The sequence below is a fragment of the Amblyomma mixtum genome, chromosome 5 (genome assembly GCF_055824585.1).
Source record: "Amblyomma mixtum isolate Tamu chromosome 5, ASM5582458v1, whole genome shotgun sequence".
Taxonomy (NCBI): domain Eukaryota; kingdom Metazoa; phylum Arthropoda; class Arachnida; order Ixodida; family Ixodidae; genus Amblyomma; species Amblyomma mixtum.
The window spans coordinates 179,451,344-179,468,975 of NC_143016.1; the positions used below are offsets into that span (position 1 = coordinate 179,451,344).

Consider the following 17,632-nt stretch of genomic DNA (forward strand, 5'->3'; position numbering starts at 1 on the left):
GTGTGCAGACAGATAGCAGAGAAGTCACGATTTCGCGATTGCTGATATGGCGCTGATAACTTCAGGTAGCGATGCGGCCTGGTATTGCGCAGTGTATTGTGTTTGAAGTGTGAAAGAGGCGCGCAGGGTGCGCTTGTATCGCCTTTACGTGGCTTTATCTCTACATTTTATTGTCCGCTGCCTGCGCACGTTCCGCGCTATCTTCGTTCACTGACTGCCGTCATCGCAAACTCGGATGAAACTCGGGCGAGCGCCAAACTCGGGCCTTCCGGCATAGCGCCCCTGACTGAGCGGCTTAAAAAGACAATTGCCGACATGATTTTGATGTATGTAGACTATGACCATGGGAACTTGGACCGGATACTGCCTTACATCACGTTCGCTTACAACACTGCGCTACACGAAACGACACGCTTCACTGCGTTCCATTTGGTGCACGGTCGCGAAGCCTTGACCATGCTGGACGCCATGCTTCTTCCGGATCCTGCTCCCTCTTCTTTCGTAGCGAACCAATTTGCTCGTGACGATATTTTAGGCGCTGATATGGCGCTGATAACTTCAGGTAGCGATGCGGCCTGGTATTGCGCAGTGTATTGTGTTTGAAGTGTGAAAGAGGCGCGCAGGGTGCGCTTGTATCGCCTTTACGTGGCTTTATCTCTACATTTTATTGTCCGCTGCCTGCGCACGTTCCGCGCTATCTTCGTTCACTGACTGCCGTCATCGCAAACTCGGATGAAACTCGGGCGAGCGCCAAACTCGGGCCTTCCGGCATAGCGCCCCTGACTGAGCGGCTTAAAAAGACAATTGCCGACATGATTTTGATGTATGTAGACTATGACCATGGGAACTTGGACCGGATACTGCCTTACATCACGTTCGCTTACAACACTGCGCTACACGAAACGACACGCTTCACTGCGTTCCATTTGGTGCACGGTCGCGAAGCCTTGACCATGCTGGACGCCATGCTTCTTCCGGATCCTGCTCCCTCTTCTTTCGTAGCGAACCAATTTGCTCGTGACGATATTTTAGGAATCTAACAGTATGAAGTAATAGATTAAGGATTGGCATTCCATATTATAATTAACAAATTTCTGTATTAATACATTTGTCTATGTTTCTGATTTTACTTTATGAAGTATATACAGGTGCCGTCAAAAGTAAATGAAAGGCAATATTAACGAAAAAATTGAATTATTGGCCCCCTAATGCATGCATCCTTGAATACATATGTGCAGCCTAATTGTGATTTTGCAAATTGCACTGTGCACTAACAAACATGCACCATTATGCTTTAGATTTAAAGAAATTAAACTTTTTTGACAAAGTCGCCTTCCATTTACTTTTGACGACGAATATACATGTGTAAATTTTTGTGTGTGTTGGTGTGTGTGTTAATGCTGACTGGGTTTAATACTTTGTGCTGTAGCGCAACAACTTCTGCAGAAACTAATCTGAACATTGTGTGAGCTTTTGTGTGTGATTTGAAACCACTGTACGCTGCCATCAAAGGGGGCAAGGGCCTTAGTCAAGCTGCTTAACTAGCAGCTTTTAGTCCTTGCCCTCACATTTTTTCTGTACCGGGAGAAATGTGGAATAAAGTGAATGTGAATGTGAATGACAGAATCTGTTTAAGATACAGAAGAAACCAAGACACAACGCAGTAGCAAAGGAGAAAAAAAAGAGCACTATAAGGCAGATCAACAAATATTTAACAGGTCACATTGCCATTCCATAAAATGTTTGCGCAGCTGTTCTTCGAATGGTTGGTGACTGCAGATGTATGCGATAATGTCGGGAAGATCATTTCTCCAAGGAGAGGTCGCATGTGTAAGTGCACATGAGTTGAGAGCTGCGGAAAACAGCGAAACGGGCGAGTTGGTGGTACGTATTGAAAGGCGAACAGCGCAAAGACGAAGACCGCAGCAGAAGAAACACAGGACGAGCGCTGACTCACAACTGGAAGTTTATTCGAAGACAGCAACGCATATATAGAAAAAGCGGCTGATCAGCGCAACCTCCCACTGCTACGGCGCGGCGTTGTGGGCTGTTGGTACTGCACCTAATTTCTGAGAGGAACATGCGGTGTTTGTAAAATGCGGGTTTCCTTCTGCACCAGGGAAACGTGTACCTGCATACGGTCGCGCGTATCTTGTGTATAAACAGATATGAATATGAATTTGTTTGTAGGCCGATATGACACAGACTGTCCCTTGTCTAATACCTATGAAGCGGGGTATACCGGCTTCCTGTTCAGCAGAGGTGCAGGTCGTCATCTCGGTTTCTCTGGCCTCTGACCTCGCTCGGCTAGCGTGAGCTGAGCTATAAGGTCCACTTGAAAATTGAAGGCGATGCCGTCATAACCCAGAGCACATATTGTGTAATGTTGTTCTTTACTTTCGCCACCAGTGTTTAAGATATCGGCCGATTTTTTGCCGATACTACCATTGGTGAACTCCGGATATGCTTCTTGAAATTGTGTGATAAAAATTAGCCAACGCCTGGACCTGTTGCACTCGGCGACCGCTACAGCAACGACTACCTCCTCGGCGTCAGACACGGCGTAGTTACTTAGTGATGCGCTGACTTCCTTTGCCTCGGAGCCGATCACAGTCACCAGCGCATGTGTTCTTTTTGTTACATTGCCGCATCTACATAGAAGGAATTCTTATTCTGGAGAGCCTTGGTTAAGTCTTGCTCTCAGAGCCCAAGTCTGCTTTGGTAAACGACAGGATGCATGCGTTTGGGGATAGGCGCTACCATAAACGTGGAGCTGATCTGGCCCGGTATGTCTGCCGTCCGGTCAATCTCTTGTATGCTGTCATGATAGTTCAGTTTCCGCAGAGAGCTCGTCCCGCCATAGTTGTTTGCAGCCTCATCTTGTGAGGTCGAAAATGCGCTTCCCTGTGGTCTTAGTACGTGTTTGTTAATCCGAGGCGCATCAGGTTTGCGGTTTCCGATCTTAATCGCTCTTATTTGCACTCGTTCATGCGTTGATGGAGAAGACTTTAAGTAGTTCTGCTCACCACTAGCGCTCTCAGTAGCTTGAATGTGTCTTCCTCCTTCTTCCCCCTTCTTCAATTCGTCACTCGTGTAATCATTCTCATTACATAGGCCGCAGATTCAAATAGCAGCCTGATCGTATGGCCTGTCCTCTGACTGGACTGAATCCACATTCCCAGAATTATTAGCAGTTATACTTCTGGTATGCGAGACACAGCTAGCATAACTTTGAGGTCAACTTTACCAGAGTGTCTGGGCCTGTGCGCTTTGAGTAGTTCTTTTTTTTCGGGCGAGCAAGACAGCCCCTTGCCCTCACGTCGCAGTCGGCACAGTCGACGGCCGCTTGCAGACTATCCTACCTGAGACCGCGAAACCTCTTACGTTCAATTCGTTATATCGTGGACATATATTGCGTGTCGAATGCCGTTTATAGCATTCAACTTCTGCGCCAAACTGACCACAGCAACGTTGAAGATGAGGGGCGAGATTACTCATCCTTGGGGCGTAGCCTAGTTGCGCATCCTGATCTTGCTCGACCTCAAGTCCACCATCCCTATAGTCGCTGTCCTGTCCAGAAGAAAGGTCTTGACGCAACCGTAAATATTTCATCCGCAATTTAGGTTTAGCGTCATGGCTAACGTTGTCGAACTCCCCCTTAAGCTCGAGGGCCATGATAACGTGCTCTGCATACTTTGTAACGTTGCTTTGCGCTTGTTCATTGCAGAGAAGGACGTCCTGCGTCGTTAGCGTGAGCCGGAAACCAAAAAACTTGCGGCATGAGATTACTGAATAAGGACTTTTGTCTGGGCTCGTTGGCGCATAGTTTACTGAGAGAAACCAGAGCGCGAAAAGGTCGAACAGAAGAAGGAACACATTCTCTTCTCTCCATTCTCTTGGTTATCTCAGTGGTTATGACACTCGGCTGCTGACCCGAAAGGCGCGGCTTCGATCCCGAACGTGGCGGTGGAGTCTCGATAGCAGCGGAATTCTGGAAGACCGTGTACTGTGCGATGGGAGTGCACGTTAAAGAACCCGAGAGGGTCGAAATTTCTGGAGCCCTTCATTACGGCGTCCCTGAGAGAGCGAGTCGCTTTGGGGCGTTAAGCCATCATAAACCATAAAAAAGAACACCCAAGATAATACTGGGCAGAGATCATTGTCCTGCAAATAGTTTGAAGCCTGGTGACAACGATCCTAAGCAACAGAAGACCATAAGCACGTGGTCAGTGAGATATGCCGCAGATTCTCCAAACTCAGCTTCTTGCCTGGCTTGGCAATGGTGATTATCTCTGCGTGCCGCCACCACTCCGGCACAGTCTCAATCTCCCAATGTTCTGATTGTTTTCGCCCCTATATTTTTTTATAATGGCGTTACCTACCCCGTCTGCTGTCGCCGCCATGCTCGTGAAATTGTTTCTGAGCGCCGCGTACACCTCCTTTTTCATGGAGGAACGGTTGAATTTCTCTTTTTATTCCGAAAACAATACGGCTTGCACTTTTCTGCCATCGATGGAGGTTCATCCTTCGCTCCGGCGCAGTGGCGGCACGCTACCACGTGACCGCATGACGTCACGACAAGAGGAGAGGTGGGGGCCCAACTCGTCTCATCGATGGAAGCTCATCCTTCGCTCCGGCGCAGCTGCCGAGTGAGGCGCTCGCTAGACTGGGATAAAACGGAGCTGCGGCTGTCCTCCTCGCAGTGCTGTGCTATGTCGGAGGATGCGTACAAGGCGAGGCTGGAACGGTGTGCCGCGGCCAAGCGACGGCGCCGTGCCGAAGAAACAGACGAAGAAAGGGAACAACGGTTGGTGAAGCAACGTGCGTATGCTGCAGAATGGCGAGCACGCCGGCTTGCTGCGGGTGCATCTACAAGCTCACAGTCAAAAGCCATTTCTTTACGGATCACGAAAGCGTATCGAAATAAATGAAGCACATTTACAGTAGACCCATGTTGTGTCCAGGGTGAATACATACGGGTAACCATATTAGCAGAACCAAGTCGTGACCAGAGTTGCACTATACGGGAAACCATGTCCAACTACCAGCAGAACCAAGCGCAGCCAGGTATTATTGCTTTCGCAATCAGCCAGGCTTAACCAAGCTAAGCCTTCAGCCATTTTTTTTGCTTTGCCTCGTTATGCTTCCCTGCAGCCGGAGATGTCCACGACCATTGTGTAGCGTTTTTTGGTCTTGTATAGTAGCTTCTCATCGTCACCCGGGTAGTTGTTTCCGATTTTGTGAAGGGTCTTTCTGTTGTCTAGTTTAGATTCGGTGAGGTAGATGATATTCCTCAGCAACGTCCAATTCTCGGCTGCTCCTAACGCTCCTTTGAGTGAGTTTTGTTTTGGAGAGCTCCTGCGCATACTGCTCCACCTCAGCCATGACATGAGCAATCTTAGCTTGAGCGTCCTGTTGCCTTTCTGTCTCCTCCACTCCCTAGTCATGCTCCTACGAGCATCCCATATATGGAGAAGGTGCTTATGAGTTTCAGGGCTGGCGTCTGTCATTTTTATGCTATTTATGGCTCTATCGTACCTCTGGTGGATTTTCTTGCTCCATGCCTCGATGGCTTGAATCGGATGCTCTTCGCAATCGGCTTTAAGAGCGTTCAATCTCTTATTTTTCCATCTCCGAACTTTCTTCTCACCCTCGCCGTGGTGAACGACACCGCTAGGAAGAAGCCGTCACTGCAAGACTCTCGTTCATGTTTTTCCACGAAACGTCGATAATGTTCTTTACAAAAGCGAGGTCTGGGCTCGTATCCCTGCTGACGCTGTTGCCCAGACTAGCTGGTTTCGTAAAATCCGTTAGATCCATGTTTGCCTGGGCAGCCGCTTGCGCCAGGATGTTGCGCATGGGGGTTTCCCCTACACAAAGCTCTTGTGTGACGCGTTAACGTCTCCTATGATCACCGACCGTGGTCCTTGCCTTTCTTTGTGGCTTCATTCATCACCCGGTCGAAGTCAGCGTACCTTTGCCTGGGCGGACTGCACACAATGAGAACGAATATACACCCCTTGCCTCTCTGAACGCGCGTTCACACTTGCCCAAAAAATAAAATTGGCAGTGGCTTAGCTCTAGTTAAGCCTGGATATGAAAGCGAAAAGCTGCAATTATGCTTTGTTAGATGTCGTGGCTGTCGCAGTTCGCGCACAAGGCACTGGGAGCACCACGATAGCGGTGTAGATTTTGAGCAAACTCCCTCGCTACCACTTCTGGGTCTTCTTTTCTTCCTTCCATGGCGAATGTCAGCGCCTCTTCTACGGCCGCCGCCACCGCTCACGCGTTATCGCAACGCCTTGCGAAAGGACCTTCTCTTGGGATGGCGGCGGAGACCGCACAGCAGCGGCAAGGAGTAAACCGGTGGTGAGGAGAAGTGGCGATGGAGCGCACGCCGCGGCGCACGGCCTCTTTTATGTACGCCGCCGCCGCTTGGGCGTTATTGCAACGCCTTGCGATAACGCGATAAGAACGCGATAAGAACTGCTAGCAGTGGCGAAGGGTAAACAGGTGGCGAGGAGGAGAAAGGAGGGGGTGGCGAGGAGGAGGAAGGGCGCGCCGCGGCGGCGCCCAGGGGTGGCCCACGCGAAGCGCGGTATTGACGAGCCTAGTGAAGCTTTTCGCTTCAAAATCTGGCGAGCGAAGCTGATTCGCTCGCCGGAAAAACGAGGACCTGTTCTCATCTGTTGGCGCCGGGGCGAGGCGGAACCGCCACGCCGCTGCTGTTTCTCGCTTTTTCGCACCGCGTCGCTGCTGGTGGCATAGAGTAATATAGTGAGAAAAGAGCATAAATTTACGCTGTGCATGCACCATAAGCGTATGCATGCTTACGTACGGTAAACGAGGCGCATTCCCATTTTTACTTAAGTGGATGCCAGCACAGACGCAAAAATAAACTCAGCATATAATGGTGCCATCTGGCTGTCAGGACGGAAGCATTATTTTCAACAAAACTGACTTTCCTCTTAAGCCTAGATGCGGCAGAATCGTCACTCTGAATTAAAAAAGAAATAAAGTAAATTTTTCACTTATACGTTTTCTTAGAGGCGAGGTGAGGCGAAGCGAAAGACCGGTGCCTAATTTATGGCCAGTGAACGCCCTGAAAAAGGCAGCAACAACGAGAATGCAGTCCAAAGCGAGGGGCCCGTCTTCGAAGGTCGCCGCCATGGTTGTCGCCACGGAAATGGTCTGGACCGATCGGCCTCGCTGCGCCGCGGAAAGCGGCCGAAAACGCTTCGCTCGCTGGAGTTTTGGGCAAGTGAGAGCGCGCCTTTATTCGGTATGATCTCGCTGAGCACGTGCTCAGTGTCCATGTTGAACGTTTGCAGTCGACTTTTTGGCTACCAGTTTTGTCGATTTCCCCTCTTTGTGACTCTGGTACGCATCGTACCTCGTCAGATAGGAAAGCAGCCAGTTTCCTGCAGCGCCATATCTGGCTTGACGAGAATTATTTCCATCTAATATTTTAGATTGCACTGCTTCCGACGGAAGTCGTGACAGTTGTACTGCCTGATTTCTAGCCTTTCTATATCGCCCTTAGCGTGGCTGGCCATTATGCCTGGACCTGACTACCGTGGCTTGATTTCCCGTCTCTCGCCCTTCGCTAAGGCTCGTTGCACGCCTTTTCCTCGACTTTCTATGAATGCTGTTTCTTCGAATGGTGATATTCTGTATGAGGTCACCCGATTGCTGCTCGACGCTCGAGGCTTTCACCGGTAGCAGAGGATTGACCATCGTGGGCTCCTGGATTGTGGTAAACCTTGCGGTGTTGTCTGTGTTTTAATTAACTAGTGGTCGCTTCCGAAGTTCTCGCCGGCGCTAGATTTTATTTATTTATTATTTATTTTTAGATTTAGATTTATTTATTTATTTATTTTTATTTATTTATTAGATTTATTTATTTATTTATTTATTTATTAGATTTATTTATTTATTTATTATTAGATTATTAGATTATTTATTAGATTTATTTATTTATTTTTTATTTATTTATTAGATCAGTCGTGATACGTGATAGTTCCTATGAAGGTGAGATCAAGGCTAGTGTCTCTCCAATGACTGTTTCGACTTCGAGTGGGGTATCTATTGATTGATTGAGTATATTGATTGTGCTGATTTGAGTTTATTGATTTCCATTGCGTTCGTGTCTACTGCTCAAAGAAAGATCGCTTTTCCTTTCTTCTTATTGAACTTATATTCCCACTACTTGTGCGGAGCGTTGAAATTTCTGACACTCACGTAGCTGCCTTTTACCAGACCGACAACATCTTTAATAATTTCGCTGTTGTGCTTATACTTCAGCCGGGGTGAATGTACGAATACGTTATTTTCCCCGCGTATCTTAGGTATGACCTCTACAAAAACGTGTGGCATGTCTTCTTCCCGTACCGTATGCCTGTACCTATTGATGCCCTTGTGTCCTAGGGTGGCCACTTTTTAAAATCTCTCATGTAATACGGCGTCGAAGCCAGCGATCGTCGCCGAAGTGTTGGCTACAAATAGTGAGTGTTCATGTTGCATAAATGTGTATACTGAAATCGGTCTTGTTTCTACATCTCCTGCAATCCCATTACCACGCCCCAAGTTTTTCTCCTGTGTTACCTATGTTGAGACTGTATTGCTGTCCTGTGCCACGCTGTAGTTGTGCACAGCGAAGATCTTCGCGCTTTCATTTAGGGTGGCCGTTCCTGTCCCCTTTTCTTTCGCCTTCTCAACAGTTCTTTCATTCTCTGATCTGTCGCCTTTGTCCTGTTAATGATCTGTGACCATCACGTGCTCTGCTGCTACTGTATTGTTGCAGTTGTCGCGGTGTGCCTCTATTTCCTAAACTACGGTTGCATTGGTACCGCATCTGCGTACTTGACCTCCCGTGGGCGATTCTGCTTCCTCTGCTTCTCCTGTATTTGTACTGAAGCTATTATTTGCTTCTATTTGTTGTTTCCTTTCTACAAGCAAAGACTTTATTTTAGTCGTTAGTTTTACTCTCAGAGTTCCGTGCTCGTCTCTTCTAGCGCTTCGAATACAGCCTGGATTTAATAGCCTAAAGCAATGTGATAGCCGGGAGACTTGCTGCTATCTAGACTAGCCCCCTTAGGCTGCTCCTATTTCGTCGCGGAAGCGTCGGGTGCGTTCGCTCGGTTTCAGGAACTGCCCCCAACGTGGCCGGCATTGCTAACGCCCGGTCCACCCACAAAATCTTTTTCTTTGAAGAGCGCTCTGCTTGCAGTCCTGTTGCCCCCTTTTTGAGATATTGATGCCGAAAGTACGTTCCATCCTCTGGTTTCGGCTTCTTGTCGAATCACCGCAGCGTGTGGCACGTATGGTTTTCTGCTATTGTTGCTATTGCCACGTATCATTGTAGCGTCTCGTTCCCGCAAGGCCGCAGAAAAGGGGTGTTATCATTTATGTTCGTGACGCGAGAAGCGACCGGTCTAATCTCGATTGTTCACAGCCATGAACAGCTGCATCCACGTGTTTCCAGATTACTCTAGATGATCTCGACCTGTTATCTCGAAGTTTCCTTGCCGGCTTTAAATTGAACGATGCCGTGAGCAGCGGGCATTCGTAGTTCGACGACCGACGAGCACGTTCGTTGCTTACGCCGCCGCCGAGTGATTCAGTTATTTTGCGGGCGCAAGTCAGCCCAAATAGCTTCGTTTCCAAGACTGGCTGGCGTCTTCCTGACCACTGGACTGCCGTCACTACAACGTGACATCTGGTGGAGGTGCTGGGTAGCCTCCCATGTTCCGGACACCCCCTACAAGTCGTGACGCCAGCCCTTTAAGTCATCTACCGCAGGACCTGAGTCCAGTCCACCGCGCAAGCTGGGGGGGGGCGCCTGCAAAGGGACGAACCTGAGTTCGGGATTCTGCCGCACCCTACCCGGAAGCGAAAGCCAGCAGCAACGTCTACCATGAGCTTGCCCCAGACGTTGACTCCAATCATTCTTGAACAGCCCCGGGTGCCACCAACCTTCGACGCTTCGCCTGGCGTTGACCCCGAAGAATGGCTGGAGCAGTTCGACCGTGTGGCTATCTTCAACAACTGGGACGATGCCACGAAACTTAGGTACGTGTTCTTCGCCTTGGAGGGACCAGCAAGAATCTGGTTTGAGAATGAGGAAGCTAGCCTCACGAACAGGGAAACCTTCAAGGAGCAGCTTCTGAAGGTCTTCACGAACGTCGTGCGAAAGGAGAGAGCCCAGCAGCTGCTACAGTATCGCATACAACATCCAAACGAAACCGTTGCAATGTATACTGAAGAGATGAAGCGTCTCTTCCGGCGTGCCGACGCAGACATGAAATGGGCCATGAAGTGGGCTCGGTGACTGCACCTCAGCGCAGCCATCTAATCCGCTAATCTTTGCGATGCAGACGATCAACCACCTGTTCGTCAGCCTACTGTTGCCGACCTTGGCAAGCATTCTTTCGGGTGCGTCGTTTGACTGGGCACCACCATGCTCCAGTGACGAGCCGGGACGCTACCGCTTGCCGCTCGTCAGCTGCCCGCCCCGGATGACTGCTGCGACAACAGAGGAACAGTGGCTGCCGGCGCCGAAGGAATCTTGGACGGCCGCATCATCACGGACATCAACAGCTTCGCCCCATATAAAAGCGCCCCCGCCACCGGCACCGTTCTGTGGGCTCGGTGACTGCACCTCAGCGCAGCCATCTAATCCGCTAATCTTTGCGATGCAGACGATCAACCACCTGTTCGTCAGCCTACTGTTGCCGACCTTGGCAAGCATTCTTTCGGGTGCGTCGTTTGACTGGGCACCACCATGCTCCAGTGACGAGCCGGGACGCTACCGCTTGCCGCTCGTCAGCTGCCCGCCCCGGATGACTGCTGCGACAACAGAGGAACAGTGGCTGCCGGCGCCGAAGGAATCTTGGACGGCCGCATCATCACGGACATCAACAGCTTCGCCCCATATAAAAGCGCCCCCGCCACCGGCACCGTTCTGTGGGCTCGGTGACTGCACCTCAGCGCAGCCATCTAATCCGCTAATCTTTGCGATGCAGGTTAGTAAATCATATTCCTTATTTTCCAAAAGATCAAGCAATTATGTTCTGGTGCAGTTCCCGAGCCCACAGTGCTGTGTTGCCATTGCCGCCGAGTGTGCCACTGTTGTTCATTCCTTGCTATTGTTATCAGGAGATATCGAAACTAACCCTGGTCCTAACGACAACAGTGCAGTACTCGCGGAACTCCAGAAACTAACCGCAGGCCAAACCCAACTAATAGCCGAAGTACAAGGACTGAAATCCCAGCTCACTACTACGGATAAAACCATAACCGATTTAAGCAACCGTATGACCGACCTGGAAACACACTACCAAGCACTACTTCCCCTTCGAAACGACATTGAAAAGATGCAGGCTGACACAAGCAACATGGCGCGTATAATCCAGGAACTAGAAACCCGCATAGATGACGCTGAAAACAGGTCACGTCGTAACAATCTCATCTTCTATGGTATCCCTGACACTACTGATAACGAAACGTGGGCAGAATCTGAAAAACTAATCATTGATGTTTGCCGGAATAACCTTCAAATAACTGTGGAACCTCACGAAATAGAAAGAGCTCATCGCCTCGGTCGTCACTCACAAGATAAAAATCGTCCCATAATCGTGAAATTCACAAGTAGCAAAACTAAAGAATCCCTCCTATCAAATGGGCGGAATCTGAAAGACACGGTTTATAGTGTTGGAGAGGACTTCTCGCACGCCGTTCGTCACGCGCGAAAACAACTAGTTGCATTTGCTAAAGCCCGGTCTGCCAAATTTTCCTTGCGATTTAAAACACTTCACATCGGCTCGAACCGTTATATTTTTGACACTTCATCTAACACCGTAAAGCAACTCGCGTAGCAATCGTCCCTTCACCCTACACCAATAAAACGCCAGCGCGCGACACCCTCAAATATTTCCTCAAATGTTCTCTCGTTTTCCGTGATATACACTAACATCCGCAGCTTCCTCCCAAAGCGTGAACTCATATCCGACGTAATTTCGTCATCCAGGAGCAATATACTTATACTAACTGAAACTTGGTTAAACAGTAACGTGTCCGACGCTGAAGTTTTAACTGACTTACCGGAATTCAACGTCTACCGAAACGATCGGAAAGACTCACGGGGGGGCGGTGTTCTTGTTGCAATTCACCGAGGTTTATCATGCTCTATTGCACACGTCACATCTGATATGGAATCATTATGGCTAATTATTCGCACTCCCCCTGTAACAGTACTTCTTGGCGTTTGTTATAGGCCCCCGCAGTCAAATCCAAACTTCTGTCGACATCTGAATGATACCATAAATCATCTTGTTGTTAAATACCCAAATGCGCGCATTCTCCTTTTCGGGGACTTCAATTATCCGGACATTGATTGACAGAGTTTAGGCACTTCCTCATTAACATGCAATACAGAAGCCAAGAACTTCATTGATCTCTGTTTAAATTTTAACCTCACACAGTTAGTCTCGGAACCTACTCGTGTCACGCATGCAACCGCAAACACCCTTGACCTAATACTAACTAATAGCCCTGAGTACCTATCATCCATTAGTTATCTTCCAGAAATCAGCGACCATAAAATCTTACATGCTCTATTTTCATTTACCCCAGCTCAGAAGCACCCATCCAGAAAAACAATAAATCTGTACGATAAAGGGAATTACGATGCAATAACTGAAGACCTTAACATGTTCTTTTCAGAGTACCAATCCACATTCGACAATCACTCTGTTCACGAAAACTGGTTGATATTCAAAAATAAGTTAAATATGCTCTCTAATATGTTTATCCCCAGGGTATCTTTCCAAAATAACCGCAATAAGCCATGGTTTACTAAGCATCTAAAACGTCTAGAAAACAAGAAGAAACGCCTGTTTCGTTCAGCCAAACACACTGATAATCAAGCCGCTTGGGAAAAATACCTTGCATCTGAGAAATCATACTTACTTGCAGTTCGTAGCGCCAGGCGCTCATTTTATCACACTGACTTACCGAAGCTACTAATCAGCAATCCTAGACAATTCTGGCAGGTTTTAAATCCTAAGCACACTCATGATATTACACTCACTAACGACTTGCACGAAGCGGTTACTAACGATGAATGCGCAGAAATATTTAATAACGCATTTGCATCTGTTTTCACGAGTGAATTTGACATGCCTTCACAGTTACCATCGCTCAACACAGAAACCATCATGCCAGCTATCACATTCCTCGCTGATGGTATCGCTTCCATAATTGATAACATGAAACTCTCATCATCAGCTGGTATGGACATGATTAATACAAAACTGCTTAAAAATGTGAAATCAACATGTGCAGCCTACTTATCTTTGATTTTTTCGCAATCGCTCTCTTCAGGGATCATTCCAGATGACTGGAAAACGGGGAAGGTCGTTCCAGTCCACAAATCAGGTAACAGAGACTCCCCCATGAATTATCGCCCCATTTCATTAACTAGCGTACCCTGCAAAATCATGGAACATGTCATCTACTCTCAGATCATAAGTTTCTTAGACTCAAACGATTTCTTCCATTCTTCACAACATGGGTTTCGTAAGGGCCTCTCTTGTGAAACCCAATTAGCGTTGTTCCTTCACGACTTGCACACTAATCTTGACCGTAACATACAGACTGATGCCATATTTCTAGATTTTGCAAAAGCTTTTGACAAAATTCCCCACCGTCGTTTATTAGTAAAACTTGCACAGCTGAACTTACATCCTAACATACTACAGTGGATTGAGCAGTTTCTCACTAATCGTTCTCAATCAGTCTTTGCTAATGGCCACCTGTCTAACAGCCTCCCGGTTACATCAGGCGTTCCGCAAGGATCTGTACTCGGTCCATTACTCTTTTTAATATATATTAATGATTTACCTGACCACGTTTCCTGCAGTATTCGAATGTTCGCTGACGACTGTGTTATTTACCGCACTATTAATAACTCTCGTGATCAACTTAGTCTTCAAACCGATCTTAACAGCGTACTTAATTGGTGTAACAACTGGCTCATGTCCCTAAATCCTAATAAATGCAAACTCTTATCCTTCTCTCGTCGTCATAGCCCGCATCGCTTCCAATATTCCATTTCTAACACCTCGATTGATTCAGTACCATCTTATAAGTATCTAGGAGTCACCTTGTCTTGTGATTTATCTTGGCGCACCCATATTGGCAACATCATTTCAGCATCGAATAAAACGCTTGGTTTTCTCAAGCGCCATCTCCGCCTTGCCCCTCAACACGTAAAATTACTCGCATATAAATCGCTCATCAGACCGAAATTAGAATATGCATCTGCCATATGGAGCCCGCACCAAACTTATTTAATTAATGCATTAGAAGCTGTCCAAAATCGTGCCACTCGATTCATCCACTCTTCATACTCATATGACGTCAGCATTTCTTCATTGAAAGCATTATCAGGACTACCGCCCCTTTCGTTCCGTCGTCGCATTTCAAGTCTCACCCTTTATCACAAATTATTCCATTCTTCCCTCAATCGGTCACCGTATATCACAGCTGCCGCACGCATATCTCACCGCACCAGTCATCCCCTACAGGTTGCCCGGCCACCATCGCATACTGCCACCTTTTCTGCTTCATTTTTCTTTCGAGCAGCAACGGACTGGAACGGCCTACCCCGTGACATCGTCAACATCGCTTCATCCTCTACTTTTCAAGAACATGTAACCGATCACCTTCAGTGCTAAATAATATTCGCTGTTTTGTTTGCTCATTTTATTAAGATCCCACCCCTTATGTAATACCCCCGAAAGGGGGCCTTTAAGGTAAATAAACTGAACTGAACTGAACTGAAGAAGAAAAAGTAAAGCTTCTTATGCGAGGAGTCAAAGATCAACCCTTTGCCGGCCTCGTCCGCAACCCACCGAAAACCGTCGCGGAATTTGTAGAAGAGGCATCCACGGTGGAAAAAACTCTTGATGCCCGAGCCCGCCAGTATGACCGCCAGCAGCGCGTTTTCTCAGCAAGCTGCCTGGACACGGCTAACAACAATGACCTGCGGGAGGTTATACGTCAAGTTGTGCGTGAAGAGCTCCGACGATTGCTGCCAACGGGAACGCAGCCGCAGCTTACTTCGCTCACTGACGTCATCCGGGGCGAAGTTCAGCAGGCCTTGGGTGTGACGCCATCATCCACGCAGCCTCTGCAGCCCCCAGTCATGACTTGCGCCGCAGCAGTGCGCCGTCCTGCACCTCGACGACGGGACCCAAGCCCCTATCGCTCACAGCCAGCTGCGTTGGACCGCCGCCCTCTCGCCCCTACCCGCCCGTCCTACGAGCGCCGCACACAGACGAGGAAATGCGACGAGTGGAGAACTCCCGACCAGCGCCCTCCACTATGCTTCCATTGTGGCGAAGCCGGTCACGTCCTCCGGCACTGCCCATACAGAAGACTGGGCATCAGAGGGTTCTCTTACGACGCTCCACGACCCCGACCCGGCCAGCGACCAGCCGAAATCGAGGAGTTTTTGCGTCGGGACGAACACTGATCGCCGAGCCGCCAATCACGTTCCCCGTCGCCATCGTCCCCACGCTTTGTATCTCCTAGCCGAGGTTACACCGGGCGTGGACGCTCCCCCACCCCCCGAAGGTTAAACTAAATACAGCAGCCTCTGGAGGTGAGGTTGCTTCTGAGCGCAAGGACAAATATCCTCCACCGACGACAACTCCGACGAACACTCCGACGACAATTCCGACGACAACTCCGACGACAACTCCGACGACACCTACGACGACACCTACGCCGACAACTTCGACGAAAACTTCGATGACGACACCTGCGACGGCGACGACGCGGCCAGACTTGAAGCTTTTACCGCTGCCCAGTGAAGTAACGTCGGAGTACGCCCACCGCAGCCTCACTACTCGACGAAGCCGAGATCGTACACCGAAGACAACGTGCAATACGAAAACGCGAACAAGTGATCTTGAAGTTGTGGTCGACGGTCAGGCGGCTACTGCCTTGGTGTACACCGGAGCTGACTACTCCGTCATGAGTGGGCCACTCGCTGTCCGACTAAGGAAAGTATCAAGAACTTGGGATGGCCCGCTGATCCGCACCGCAGGTGGCAACCTAATTACGACGTCAGGAAGTTGCACCGCGAGAGTCACTGTAAACGGGAGAACCTATGCTACAACCTTCCTGGTCCTACAGCAATGCTCGCGAGACGTGATTTTGGGAATGGACTTCCTGAATGAACATCAGGCGATCATCGACCTTCCATCTAAGTCGATCAAGCTTTCCACGGACAAAGCCATACCTGCTGCGACGAGCGCAACTCATCACGTTGCCTTAAACGTCCTCGACGAAGCATTGAGCGTGCCGCCCCGATCGAGTGTCCTCACCTGCATAGGTACTGGAGACATTGCAACTGCCGAAGGCGTCATCGAGGGGAACACCCAGCTACTCCTGGATAGAGGACTCAGCGTCGCAAGGGGAGTCGCCCAAATCCGAAATGGCCAAGCCTAGGTGTTGCTAACCAACTTCACCGAAGAATACCGGCATCTAAACAGAGGGACGACGATCGCTTTCCTCGACGAGCTGGCAGACATCGGAGACATATTTGCCTTACCTGACCAACCCGTAGAACCAACTGATCAAGGCCATCAACGCCCGTTTGATATCAACCCAGCATTAACCCGGAGCAGACAAGACCAAATACGCAGTCTTCTTCAAAAGTACAGCGATTGCTTCTCGTCAGCATCGAATGTGCGACGAACCCGGCTTGCCAAGCACCGCATTGTCACAGACGAACACGCCCGACCACTGCGACAGAGACCCTACCGCGTATCGCCGCTAGAACTCCAAGCTATCCGCAAGCAAGTTGAGGAAATGCTTTGTGACGACGTCATCCAGCCACCGAGGAGCCCCTGGGCAGCACCAGTCGTCCTAGTGAAAAAGAAAGACGGCACCCTTCGCTTTTGCGTCGATTACCGCCGCCTGAACAGCATTACGAAGAAGGATGTATGTCTACCCCCACCCCGCATCGACAATACACTGGACTGGCTGTGCAACGCTAAGTACTTCTCATCGATGGACCTGAAGAGCGGATACTGGCAAATTGAAGTCAACGAAAGAGATCGCGAAAAGACTGCGTTCATCACACCAGACGGACTCTTCGAGTTCAATGTGATGCCATTCGGCCTCTGCTCTGCGCCAACGACGTTCCAGCGAGTAATGGATACGGTGCTCTCAGGCTTGAAGTGGCAGATTTGCCTAGTCTACTTTGAGGACGTTGTTGTCTTCTCCTCAAGCTTTGAGGACCACCTCAGAAGGCTTCGGATAGTGCTGGAAACGATCAAGTCTTCTGGCCTGACACTGAAACCAGAGAAGTGCCACTTCGCCTACGAGGAGCTGCTGTTCCTTGGTCACGTCGTAAGCAAGGATGGAGTTTGCCCAGACCCTCAGAAGACGGCTGCGATTGCAGAGTTTCCACAGCCTAATGACAAGAAAGTTATACGCAGATTTCTTGGATTGTGCGCTTATTACCGGCGATTCGTGAAGAACTTTTCGCGCATCGCTGAACCTTTGACCCAACTTACCAAGGCTGACGTGCCTTTTAAATGGGAAAGGCCGCAAGAGG

General features: G+C 49.1%; 1 protein-coding gene across 1 annotated transcript; it reads left to right on the forward strand.

The window, feature by feature from the left end:
- The first annotated feature begins 10,419 nt into the window (after nucleotides 1-10,419).
- Nucleotides 10,420-11,918, forward strand: LOC149344938 (uncharacterized). Its single transcript, XM_089542688.1, has one exon. The coding sequence runs from the start codon at nucleotides 10,518-10,520 to the stop codon at nucleotides 11,874-11,876; it is 1,359 nt and encodes a 452-aa protein (XP_089398814.1). The 5' UTR covers nucleotides 10,420-10,517; the 3' UTR covers nucleotides 11,877-11,918.
- The last annotated feature ends 5,714 nt before the right edge of the window (nucleotides 11,919-17,632 follow it).

Bases quoted from the DNA above. Each gene is read 5' to 3' on its own strand.
- LOC149344938 (XM_089542688.1), top strand. From the start codon at position 10,518: ATGACTGCTGCGACAACAGAGGAACAGTGGCTGCCGGCGCCGAAGGAA.